At 43.3% G+C, this 13,283-nt stretch overlaps 1 protein-coding gene across 3 annotated transcripts in view; it reads right to left on the bottom strand.

Moving 5' to 3' along the window:
- The window catches only part of gne (glucosamine (UDP-N-acetyl)-2-epimerase/N-acetylmannosamine kinase), a 29,191-nt gene that overhangs the window by 5,822 nt on the left and 10,086 nt on the right, over nt 1–13,283 (bottom strand). For 2 of the 3 annotated variants that reach the window (XM_030093252.1, XM_030093251.1), the window contains exons 2-9: nt 9,692–9,760; nt 7,443–7,591; nt 7,083–7,329; nt 5,952–6,159; nt 5,716–5,868; nt 5,401–5,613; nt 5,152–5,239; nt 3,613–3,823 (exon numbers count right to left, since the gene is read on the bottom strand). In XM_030093252.1, coding sequence (XP_029949112.1) covers nt 3,613–3,823; nt 5,152–5,239; nt 5,401–5,613; nt 5,716–5,868; nt 5,952–6,159; nt 7,083–7,329; nt 7,443–7,591; nt 9,692–9,742 — 1,320 coding nt within the window. In that variant the 5' untranslated portion in view covers nt 9,743–9,760. Of the gene's footprint in view, nt 1–3,612; nt 3,824–5,151; nt 5,240–5,400; nt 5,614–5,715; nt 5,869–5,951; nt 6,160–7,082; nt 7,330–7,442; nt 7,592–9,691; nt 9,761–9,862; nt 9,887–13,283 lie in introns of all 3 variants that reach the window. The other variant, XM_030093250.1, reaches the window with a different exon arrangement.

Raw genomic sequence — 13,283 nt, 5'->3', positions numbered from 1 at the left:
AATGGACTCTCTGGTTAAGGTAACAGAGAGAATATCAAAATATAAAAGCTATAAAATGTTTTGCATTTTATTGAGTGATTTATTGAGTGATAAAAGTATCTGGTCTGTGGAAGTATAGGGCTTGGGGCCCATGTGGCGCACAGCTGTGCACAATCAACCAATTAATTAACCTCCAGACACCAACTGGTCATATATATGAAGCACACCTGCACAAGGAATCAGTTTCTTAGCCAGGTTTCCCCTTGCACGATTCTGTGGCACGAATCGAGTTGCAAACTACTCGTAAAGTGGCGTGAAGTGTTCGTGCCATGTCGGGACGAGAATTTTGAAGTGTTCAAAATTTTGGTCACGATAAAATATCGCGACCGGGCCGTGAACTATGCGCCAACTGTTCGTGAACTCCTCGGGACAATGCGGGAGGATGCGTGCCAGTCGTGGCATGGCACGCACTGCCATGCCACGACCCGGGGTTGGGGAAGCCCCCTTTTTATATGGCGTGTCCAATTGCGGAACCATGTCGTGCCAATGCGGGAAGCACGTAAACTATGCGCAAACTATGCGTGAATGCGTCGTGCCAGTTCGTGACACTGACGGCCACGCATTCGTGCAAATTCGTGAACTATTCGTGAACTGGTCGTGAACTATGTGTGAACTAGTCGTGAACAGTGCGGGAGCCTGCCAGTTCGTGTGACTCCAGATTGGCACGCCTTGCCACGACAACACCGTGGCAATAAAGTGTAAACCTGGCTTTACATTCCAACTCCTATAACGCCATAGGCCAGACCGAAGAGCTGTAAAAAGATGACAGATCTGTACACGGCTTAATGAGAGGGTGGCAACATTCAAAAGTGGTAGACTGAAACTTTGAGTTTCGACGGCAGCTAAGAAACATGAAGGATTTGTAAGGAGGAAGGAATGAACCATGATCCCTCCCGAGCTGTGCTAGTGAGGTGACGGTTCTCTGCCAAGTACTTACTAATGTTTTGCTTTGGGATCAAATACTTATGTCACTTAATAAAATGCACAACTTTTTATATCTTTTCCATTCTGTATTTTTTTTTGCGCATTTTCAACTGATTTTCTACCTTTTGGCACAATCACTAAACAAACAGAGAAATTAACCTGATAATTTCTGTCATTATCATGTCACAAAAATGCTTCCACACAGCTTTACTGGAGTATTTTCTGCTTTGAGTAGCCAGTATACATAGAGGCAAAAACACACACACACACACACACACACACACACACTTTCACAGCAGGTCAGTGGTTAATCTGACGTGTCTGTATTTGGATGGTGAGAGGAAGCCGGAGGAGCCAGAGAAGACCTCCGCTGCTGTCAATGCAGACCTTTCAACAGAATTTCATAGCATGGGACTCTACAACTGTTTGGACAGCAGAGTATGTGAGATTGAATTTGAAATCTGCTTCACTGAATGATGTTTATTTTCCTGATTGCATTACAGTGGGTTTATAAATTGAGGCTAAGTTCAGTTGCTGGTGTTAGTGCGCCACCTACTGGCAGCAGAACTGACATTACTGTGAAGATAAAGTCTGTCAGCACCAGATGCCATTTCAGTATTAGAGCCCAAATTCGCTACAGTATAGTTGGTGTCGTTTGGCGTTTACCGAGACGTTCATATGGTTTGCTTCAATCCGATGCTCTATATGGTATTTGCCTTGAAAAAAACAAGCTTCGACTTTTTTCTTTAACTTGTTTTTATTCATATTATTAATACCTATTTATATAAACCTAAGCAGCGCTTGGTATTGTCTCAATAAAATACTGTTCTCAGTGCCTCAAAGGTTTTTTCCTAGATTTTTTTTTAATTAAAGAACATATACATGTGAATTCCAACCTCCATTGTTGCCATTCGCTCAGGTGTTCTAGCATTATGTGACTGATATCCTTTCAGGATACCTCGTATCAATCTTGCTATTGCATGTGTCCCAGGCTAATCACATCACCGTGTTTTGCATCTTAAATAGTCCAGAAAACCACAAAAGTGAGGCCAGCTATAATACTTTGTCCGAGTTCCAAGAAGTCTGTTGTTGAATGCTATTAGTTCATTTCCATTTGGGGGCGGGGCTTATCCAAAGTTTCAATGAACTGTAAGTAAAAGCTACGATTTCAATATATGGCTTATATTAATGTTTATGTTAAAGGGCAACTCCGGTTTTTTGACACCTGGACCTTATTTATAGGTGTGTGCATGCTCATATACTCACTCAGACAAACATCGTGCAGCTCGGAGTCCTTCAGAAGTTATTTAGATCCAAACGATGGAGCCGCACTAGCGGGGGTGCCACAGCAATGGAGCGTTAGCGCGGGACATAATCTCTGCAAAATCGCTAATTTCGGCTGTATTTCGTCATCCATCGCCAGTGTTTTCATAAAGTCAGAACGTCTACTGTCTTCAGGTGGGTCAGCTGACGAGCTGACAGTTTTCGCTAACTTAGCCACAATTAGCTCGGATGGGAACGTTGTGGCGCTCCTCTCCCCAGCAGAGAGGCACTTTGAGTCGGCCTCGGCTGTCACGGTGCCCCGGCGTCTGACTTCCAGGGGCCGAGTTGGAAAACGGCCCTCGCTGCTCCACGGAGGCTCCGGACACCGGCGAAGACGCACGGCTCACGCGCGGCCGCTGGGCCGCTGGATGTCTCTCCTCGCCGGGAGGATGCGGATCTCCTCTCCCCGGCGGATGCGCGCTCCGGGACGGCCGCGGGATGCGCGACGGCCCCCCGCGCCGAGGCCGGAGCTCTCTCCTCGCCGGGAGGAAGCGTATCTCTGCTCCCCGGCAGATGCGCGCTCCACGCCGGACGCGGGACGCGCGACGGCCCGCCGCACCGCGGCCGGAGCCCTCTCCTCGCCGGGAGGAAGCGGATCTCCGCTCCCCGGCGGATGCGCGCTCCACGCCGTCCGCGGGACGCGCGACGGCCGGAGCTCTCTTCTCGCCGGGAGAATCCAGATCTCCGCCGCCCGGCGGATGCGCGCTCCAAGCCAGGCCGCGGGACACCGCCGGAGGCCCCCCTTCCGACCGAAAGGCAACCCAGCGCCGATGGATGAAGAAATACAGCCGAAATGAGCGACTTTGCAGAGATTTTGTCCCGCGCTAACGCTCCATTGCTGTGGCACCCCCGCTAGTGCGGCTACATCGTTTGGATCTAAATAACTTTTGAAGGACTCCGAGCTGCACGATGTTTGTCTGAGTGAGTATATGAGCATGCACACACCTATAAATAAGGTCCAGGTGTCAAAAAACCGGAGTTTCCCTTTAATAGTTGGTAATTGACACATATCTGGTGAACTCGTGGTTTTGTATGTTTATGTCCAGCAGGTGTCACTGTTGACAAGGCATTTCAGTGTGCATATGTTCTGAGAAATTCAGTATTTAGATCTGAATGTTATTTAGTTACTATAATTCTGTAGTCCATTGATTAAAGGATTGCTACTTTCTCTACATGCATTAAAAATGCCCTTGTGAGTGAATGTGAGCACGAAACAAACCAGCCTGGAAATCAAACTCAACTTTAATTTTGACTTTTGTTCTGAATCAGGAGCTTGCATAACAAAGCCGAAGCCCATCACAGCCACACCTGCGTGTCGGAGCTTACCTTCATGCAGATGATTGCCACTCTGAGGTTGGTCCCTCCCAGGTCGATGGCCAGAGCGCTCTGGGTCTCCAGGATGTGGTCGATGTCCTGGGAGATGGAGTCTTTCACAGGGGGGAAACAGAAAGTCTTCTGCAGGGGTTCGTCCAGGTCTATGCTCTGCAGAAACTTCAGAATACGAGGCACTGCATTTCCATCCCCGTAAATCTTAGAGCTATTTGGAGATAGCAAAAAAAACAAAACAATAAAAATAAAATCTTTTGCTGTGAATTTTAAAACAGAAGTTTTAGATCCTCTAGAGGCAAAACTTGATCCCTCGGATCTTTGAGATTACATAATACAAACTCCACACATTTACAATAATTATAAGAAAGATGACAGCAAAAACAGGCTGCAACAATAAAGCACATTTTTGAGAGCATTCATCCCAAACCAGGGAAACAGATTACATTTGTTGTACTTTTAGCTCTCTTTTCACAAAGTTATGCTTCTCCAATGAGTTTCTGATTTAATGCTCAAGTTAAATATTATAGCTGGAAGGTATCAATGGACTCTATGCACAACTTCACCACTTCCTGAACTTCAGGAGGCTCCTTTATTTCCTGTCTTTCATGAAAGGACGAGCTGATTAATGCAGGTGTGTCTGACCATTCCGTTGTGGTTACAGAGGTCAGGGAAGTTCAGGAAGTGGTTGAGTTGTGCATAGAGCCCATTAACTCAATAGACCAGCTGGTTAGGGTGGTTCAGTTACAGCACATACACAGGTGTGGTGTCATGATTCGCAAATCAGGTCTGGTGACTTCTTCAAGACTTGAAGGTCGAAGGTTAGACTGTTCAGAGGAAAGCCTTCAGCTGTGTGTGTTTTAACTGGAAAATGTTGCTGGTTTTACCCTCACTCCACCGGCTTTTAATTTCAGAATGTCTTTTGAAAGATGTTTGTTTTTATTGTGCTTTTAATTTGGTCATAAGGTTTTGCCCCATCCTGTCGTTAACCGTTACACCCTTACAGCTCAGCCTCAGCTGCTTCCGGTGGAGCCTCAAACCAGGCTGAAGATCAGACTAGATTGAGCTTTTTCCAGTTACAGTTCCTCAACTATGGAAGAACCTTCCACCACACAAAAGACAGAAACCTAATTTATCTGTTTAAAAATCAAATCTTAAAAGCAAACCTCTTGACCTCGACTTTTATGTATTCTCTGTACTGGTTCTTATTCTTATTAGTCTTTTAAGGTTTACATTGTGCTACTTTGTGTACAGCTCTTTGGCTACCATTAGTTGTTTTAAAAATGCTTTATGAATGAAGATGTATTGGATTGTATGAACGGTGAAGAAATCCTTTGAAGGGAGTAATGGAGAGAATGAAATGTGTACACCTCAAAGATAGATGAAAGTTCAGGTCATGATGACTGGGTTGATATTTTAGTTAATCTAGCTTTAAATTGAATGTCGATGCCAGTGAGATATTCATTCCTGAGCAATGACAAAATACAAAAAATAAAAGTTAGCAAATTAGCAGACAAGTAGGAGGAGCGCTGGTCATACCAGGGGTATCTCTTTCCAAACTGCAGCTCCAGAGCGTGGAAGATTTTATTATGGCTGTCTGCATCTCTGACGTGTAGAACATTTTCACCTGGCAGAGACAGGATAAACAGGAAACACTCCTCAAAGTAAACACATTGCTTTTGATGTCGCACACATGCGAGTTTTTTTTTTTTTCTACCACAATGGCTGTGTCAACAGCACCAGTATCAAACACTTCACGCCATGGAGATCACGGGTTCACGCCTATACCTGTTTCTCTGCCCGTCTGCCTCGTCCCCAGATTGATGACGGGCGTGCCGAAGGCTCCGGCCTCCCTCACGCCACAGCTGCTGTTTCCGATCATGCAGCCGGCGTGGCAGACGAGCTGGATGAACTGCTCAAAAGGAATGTGCTTCACCGCGCGGAAGTTGGGGTGCTGCTCGATGCCCTTCCTTCGCATGACACGTACCATCTCCTTACTTCCTGTTTTGGAAGAGTAAGTCACGTGAACCACGTGAACAGTCAGTTCCTCATATAAAAGCACCGTATCGGTGAACACAAAAGGTACCGAGAGGTGGAACTAACCAGCATCGATGTTGGGAAAGAGGATGAGGGTCTTCTTGTCGAAGGACAGCAATGCGTCCAGCATCAGTCCGTAGATCTTGATGGAGTGCTGGATGTCTGTGGTGACCGGATGCTGCAACGCCACAATGTAATTACCCTCCTGCACGTTGTCGCCTGAGACATAAACAGGAACCACATGAAGTTAAAACCGTACGCGTCGGCCTTCCTTTCTGTCCTCAGTCCGTGTGACTGCATACCCAGCCAGCTTTTTATGATATCCAAGTAGTCCCCTCGCTGGTGGGTCAACAGCAGCTTGTCGTAAGAAGGGCAGCCTGCGAGGAGGATGCGGGCGTGGTCCTCACACATGGCGATGAGGTGCTGCTCCGCCATGCGAGTGCAGCACGCGTGGTAATGGGCCAGTTTGCTGATGGCATGGCGGATTGAATCGTCAATCGTACCGCTAACCTTGAGGGAAGGTCAGATAGAAAAAAAAAATACAATGTTGGAAAGATTTTCTATGACAAGATGCTTCTAATCTTAAACACACAAACTTGGTTAGGGGGGGAAAAAAAAAAAAAACCTCAGCTTTTGAATATTCTGAGTATCGTCGTCAAGCAATACGACATGACCTGTGTGGATTTATAGCTGTATTTTCTGCTAATATTAAAGTTAAAGGGAACATAAAAGTCATACTGTTGAGTCCTGAAGGCAATTGTGTTTAATTTTCATTTTCCTGCACAATTGTTCCATTTTAGTTTTAATTCTATTCAAACAGATGTGTTTGGACGACAGTTTCTGCGGATACCCTACCTGCATGAATTTCTTTTATATTTTAATTTAACTTTAACGACTGTAATTTCAATTGTTAAAATTTAACAACTCTCGTTAGAAAGGTTTATTATCACTCAAGTGTATAAAAAAGAAAAAAAATTATTTGTTTGGCTGTCAGATAAGATGGCTCATCTCTTTCACGAGGCTCATATTTGAATAATGTTTTGTTGACCAACTATTTGCTGAAGTACTTATGAAGACCTGAATCACATTTCCTCAAATAAAGATAATAAAACAAACATGTTTAATTAGGGTACCCAGAAACCAGGGATTGAACCTGCACCGTTTCCTCCCCGTGTGGTATTTGGATCAGGGAGCTATGTAGTTCATGTTTGTGTCATCCATTTTCTTTGAGTTAAAATATTAAAATCTTTCAAATGTAAATCACCATTAAAAAAAAAAAAAATGCAGACTGAACTGATCAGGGTCACTAGATTGCAACATGCTGCTGTTTAATAAGTAATATTTTCATATTGAGCTTATTTTAGTGGAATTTTTGGATCAGCACTACACAGTAGCTTTTCTTGTTTTTCGTCTCAGAAGAGAAGCCGACTCACTTCTCCCCCCTCCACGTGTAGGATTCGGATATTCATCAACGCTGCAGCCGTTGCCAGAGCCAAGGCGTCGAATCGGTCGCCGTGCACGACCAGGATGTCAGGATGCAATCTCTGCAGGACATCGGGAAGTTTGACCAGTGCCAGCCCAACACTCTCCACCATGGCCGCCTCGTCCTCTCCTCTCACGATAGTGTGGAGCTTAGAACCGATGTCGAAGTCATCCTGCTCGATCATACGAAAAGTATTTCTATGGAGAAGGAAACAGGAAAAAAAAAGGAACAACACAATAAAAGAAATGCATGTAGAGAGGTTCACTAATCTAGGAATTTAAGCATTTCAGAAAAACAGCAGTAGGCTTACCCGTAGTCATCAATGAGATGTGAGCCAAGCACCACGACCTCCAGTTCAAAGTCATCAGGGTGGGATTTGATCCCAAACATGATGGGGGCCAGTTTGGAGTAATCCGCTCTGTTGCATGTCGCCACACACACTCTCAACTTCTTCTTACACTGCACAAATTCAAGGTGTTCCCAACATATGCAACACAGAAAAAAAAACATTTTCAGTGACTGGTAAGTTGGACACAAAATACCAAATAATCTCTCCACAGCAGTGAATCATCTCTCTCCTAATGGGACTTTTCTCTAGTAATTATTTGTGGAGTTTTTGGCAGCAAAAAGCGCTTTTGAACAATTAAACACTTCTGATGCTTCTTGAGGACATTTTAGTTAAGGGTGAGCCGAATACTCGTTTTAAACGAGTACTCGTTACGGATAATGCATTTTTTTTTTAATCCGAGGATAACCCGAGCGTTGTCAGTCGTTATTCGTACTCGTGCTGATGGGAGATCCTCATTGGTCCTTCATTCTGCTCCATGACTGAGACGACAGGATCCTTGTCAGAGAAGCCAATCAGTGCTGGTAAATTAAAAATTAGGTTTTTTGTTTCGTTGTAGCATGCATTGTGCCTGAGGAAAACCTTTTAAAGTTGAAATGTTGCGCGACTGTGCACGCTTGTTTTTTTTTTTTTTGGGGGGGGGGGGCGGGGTGTTAAGTTTCGTTTTCCCTCGCAGCTTTGTTTTTCGTTTTTTCTCTTATTTTTCATATTAATTTGGGCTTGTGCTCCACCGGGAGGCTGTGATCTGTGGGAGAGAGATAACTGGACCGAGGTCCACTACGATCGGCGCTGCAGCCGCAGACAGGACCAGGAAGCTCAGCAGGGGCGGATCAGAGATTTTCCGGGACACCAGGGAGATTCTGGTGGGGACTGTGGGGGGAGGCAGTCCCAACCCAGGAAGGCCTGTTCCTTTCCTTGGACTCCAGCTGGAGTCCGGACAACAATTATAGAGAAGCTGTTATGTAAATTCATTCATACACTTAAAAATATTCATGTTCTGCCTCAATAAAAATACTTGTTCTGAAAATAGTTCTTTTACTATTGTGACAAAAAAATATTCAAATCTTTATTCTGAGGCTGTTGTGTGAATGAATAATCATTTATATAACTTTAAAAATGTTCATGTTCTGACTAAAATAAAAAAAACTTGTACATTGTATCACTGAAACGGTTCTGTAAATAGTTTTCAAATAAAGAACAAATATAGCAACTTCTGAGCAATCCATATCAATTTCAGACTTAAAAAAATAGTGTGCCAATTTCTGCCCCACCCCATTTCCGGTTAAACCACGCCCACTTTCGGTTTAGGCCACGCCCCCTCCGAGTACAGATAATACAGATAATTTGGATGGGTAAACAGATACAGATACAGATAGTGGTGTACTCGCTCATCCCTAATTTTAGTGTAGAGCCCACATGCAGCCTAATCTGATCTTGAGTGGACCAGACCATTAAAAAACACTAAAATACATCAACAAATAACAATGCAAAAGCAACAAAATTAGGTTTTGGTACACCTGCTGTTTAAACAGCTGCTGATCACCTCTGGATGGTTTGCTGACACTACTCCTCGTGCCGATAAAGCACGTTCATATTAAAAGCCCAAATACACTTGTCAGGAAACACACAGGGGGATCCAGACAGAGCCTTCAGGCTTCAGTACATGTGTATTTGGACTGTTTTCAGAGAGCTCTGACAGCCTGTGGACCAGTCTTGCACAATATAGGTCATGTGCAAACAACCAAAGGAACACACAGGACAAAAGAAATAAACTTTTCAAAGACCAGACCAAATGGTATGCACTGCCAGGGACACAAATCAGTAGTTTTAAACTGTTTCACCAATGACTGATTTACAAAGTGACACTGCCCCCTATTGGATGTATTGATTCTCAACCATGTAAGGGACACTTCACAATGTATGAAAAAATAACAACGTCCCAGTGAGCTGAGGATTTCATCTTTCTTCCAGGACAGTCAACGACTCCAGGACCAGAGGCAGCAAAAGAGCTGACTCACACTAAACAACCTATTTTAGAATTTTCTGGGTCATGTTTGGTTATGACAACAATAATTAGGCATGGGTGAGTCTCTATTGTTACTTTAATTATGTTTGTGGAATTTTGAACACAATCAAATACCTGCAATCAGTGGTCAGAGGGAAGTGAACAGCAAGTCTTCTCAAGAGACAAAAAACAAAGCATTAAGTCACACCTGATTCGATCCTTCCATGTTTTCCCTCTCTTTGTCTCTGTTCCTCTGCATCCTCAGAAAGTACAGCTCCTAGAAAACAAAGACAATTCAGAAGGTGAGATCCAGCTACGTGTTTTAAAGTATATTATCTGTTATTTTCATTGTACGAATCCACTCTCAGGTTATACTCACTTGGGCCTTCCAAATATTCAGAGGCTGAAGCATGAAAACACAACAAAACTACACTAAAAATGCTTTGTAATTTCCATGACCAACACATGCCAACACAGTTTACCAGAGGTGAGAAACATGCTGTAGGACAGCCCTTTGCATAGCAAGGCTGAAGTCGCATTCACACCCGATCAAAGCAGAAGGAATCAATTTTAATAGGAGATAATACACTACTTTTTGTCTTATCAAGCCTAAAGAATGAACATCAGGCAAACACTGGCTATAAACGTGTCAGTGGAAGGTTTGTCCATGATTTTTATCCATGTGTAATCAGCAGAGAAAAGCTTCCGGTGTGCCCAACAGCATTAAAAATACAATGGAAGTGGAAAAGAAGCAGTGCTAAGCTGAGACTCGTCACTCACACGCCTCCCACAATCAAAGCAGGACAGAGTAATGAGCAAATATAAACAAGCTCAGTAAGCATCTTGGTGTTTTGAGGTGTTAATATATCTGCTACGTCTCAGAATCTGACATAACCATGTTGAAGATGTAAAGCGTCCAACACCAGGGTAAAAAGTAGGAGGCCTTTGAGCCAAGATGGATTTTACTCCTATCTGTTTCTGGGAAGAGGGGATAAGAAGGCATCATAATGAACCAATAAAGATTGTATGAAGGCTCAGTCACCTCACGTGTGATCCACTGCTCAACAGAGTCAATGACCCTGTAATGCTGGCCTTGTGTCTGAACTGGCAGACACATGACTGGATTTCCTCATAAAGACCTACACATGACACACACACATCTGACTGAAAGGGTTGGTGGGAGAATCTGAAGCTCAACAATGAAACTGATTCGAGTGAGAACAGTATTTAGTTTGAAGACGTTTTGATAATGATGTTTAGCAGAGACTACAAAGGCTCTAAGTGGGTCTGGTGTGTTTTGGACTGAGTGTGCACTGCTGTACACAAATACAAAACAAGACAATACATGTCGAGATAAGGGCTTCAAAAGTATTACTGATAATCACTTCATGCAATTGATCAACAAATGTGTATTTAAAAAGTTAAAAAAAAAGATTCTGTGACTCCTGTGCTTGTTTTTTCACTGTGATCTAAAGTCCTGGGAGATTTATACAAAGTGATGACACGGTGAAAGCCAAGAATATAAAACCACATCCAATCCATTTGGGATAGGAGAACCTGGCATTCTTATTTGACGGCCTGTCAACTTAAATATATTTAAAATTAGGTAAGTCCTGATGGGATTTTTTTTTTTTTACAATGAAAAGTGTCACATTCAGTGAGGCTCAGCAGTGAAAAGAGGCAAATGACTGAGCCTCAGAAGTTTGGAGTGACATTTTAAGAGGCAATTCCTCCTTTTAGATTATCTTGTATATTGTCATGTGCTTCGTTGTACAGTTCTGGTAAAGCAGTGTCTGAAACACAAGTTTGAGATGGTTGGATGTAGCTTAGGTCCAAAGCTTTAAAAGGTCACAGTGGGTACAGATTAAAAAAAAGTTTTGCCTTTATGCAAAATGTTAAAGAAAGTGATTAAAACCCCTCCTACTGGGACATTTACTGAACATGTTTGCGTTGCTTTCTGGACCACAGAAGCCTTTTCAGCTCAAAGCCAAGAATTTAGAAGGTATGTAGCGCTAAAATAAGTCCAAATAAGATACCGCATTCATTCTTAAGTCTTTCATTCAATCAAAGCACAACAGTGATAGAGGGAACAAGTGTCAGGGAAATTCCTAGTGTAACCTCATAAGAAGGAAAAACAGGAATCACATTCAAAGCAATTTTAAAGTTTAAGATTTTATTACAGAATCTTGCGAGATGAGATGAGTCACAGGTAACCTAATGCTGAGGCTGGCTAAGCGGGGAACACACAAAAGGACCTTTTAAAATCCTTTTTAAAAAAAAAAAAAAAAAAAGAAAGAGAAAAGAGCACATACATGAAGACAAGAAAAAAATCAGGCGTTGATCAGTATTGATCGTATTGTATGTGGTGTGCTTCGATAATCTCAACACAGCACACCACAAACATAAAGATTCTGTCTTAGCGTCGATCAAGAATTTAGTCCTCCAAGCCAGAAATCTCACGTGATCAAATACTCTGATCGAACAAAAACCAAACAATAACTACTAAAAACGAAGCACAACACGCACCGTGGAAGAGGACCTACAAAAGGGCGTAATGATGTTGGTCTTGGGACTATTTCTAACAGAAAAAAGCCACCTCGCTTCATGTCTGAGGTCGGCAATGCTTGGTTTAATGTATATCCTGTTCTGTGATCCACAGTCAGTTGAGAAGCTCGTTTCTTGCTTGGCAACATTCCATTCCAAATCACAGTTTTCTGAGCGGCAGCTTCCCCCACAGTAGGGCTGAACGATATATTGCATTTGCGATAATCTCGCGATATTACAAAACGCGATTTGCATATTGCAAGGTGCGCGATAGGACGTGACGCAAATTTCATCAGAGCGCGCCATGCAGACTGCTTGTTTAACAAGGTGCCGCTGACTGGAGCAGCGTGATCACCGAACCTAGTTTTGCACAATGGCAGCGGATTTAAAAAAAGATGTGGAACAGCAACACGTCCTCTGCAAGAAATGCTGTGCTCCGTGCGCGCGTGCGCATGTGTGTGTGTGTGTGTGAGAGAGGGAGAGGGGGAGACAGAGAGGAATATCCCGGTCGAAAGGCACATTAAATACTGCTCTGCGCATCTTCTATCCGCAAGGAATCCTTGTCTTTTGAGGACAGGAACTGCTCGTGATCCATTTTAGCTGCTACTAAGTAAATAAAATGTGCGGAAACGATCGTTCAGTTCTTCTCTTTCACTGAAAAAAAGGTGCATCGCATCATGTCTTATCGCTTACTTTTTTTTTCTAACAACATGCAGAGAGATTCTGCACAGCGCCTGCAGCCCTTCTTCTTCTGTGGTGTCTGTGTAAAATAAGGTTGGACATGCAAACAGCACACCTAGTGGCATGAAGTGCAAATGCAGTCATGATGTCGTCTGTGGCGGTGGTTTGAATGGGGAGATCCTGATCATGTAAACAGGAATAACTGTCTGTTTAAGCAGGTAAACGGGTTTTTCCAAATATTTCAGAAACCAGAATATTGACCTGAACCCTGCATGTAAACTGCATGTAAACATAGCCAGTGTGGTCAGGACAAAATGTGAGGGTTTTATGTTGATGTAGCCTCCTATGACAAAAATGTGATTATTCATATTTATATTTTAGAAAATGTACTTAAAGATGGAAGAGTCTCAGGGGCAACAGGATGTGCAGAAAGCTGGTGGGACACTTTTCCCACAGTTGGAAAAAGAAGACAGCTCTGACTGAGGCAAAGAGGGATCAGCATCCCTGAGCAGAACCTCATTACAGAGTGCCCAACAAGATGGGATCAAAAGAAAAAATGATCGCTTGAGTGCTGG

This window comes from Salarias fasciatus, chromosome 6 (genome assembly GCF_902148845.1).
Source record: "Salarias fasciatus chromosome 6, fSalaFa1.1, whole genome shotgun sequence".
NCBI lineage: Eukaryota > Metazoa > Chordata > Actinopteri > Blenniiformes > Blenniidae > Salarias > Salarias fasciatus.
Note: the sequence above shows the minus strand (reverse complement) of the source record. Positions and strands in the feature narration are given on the sequence as shown.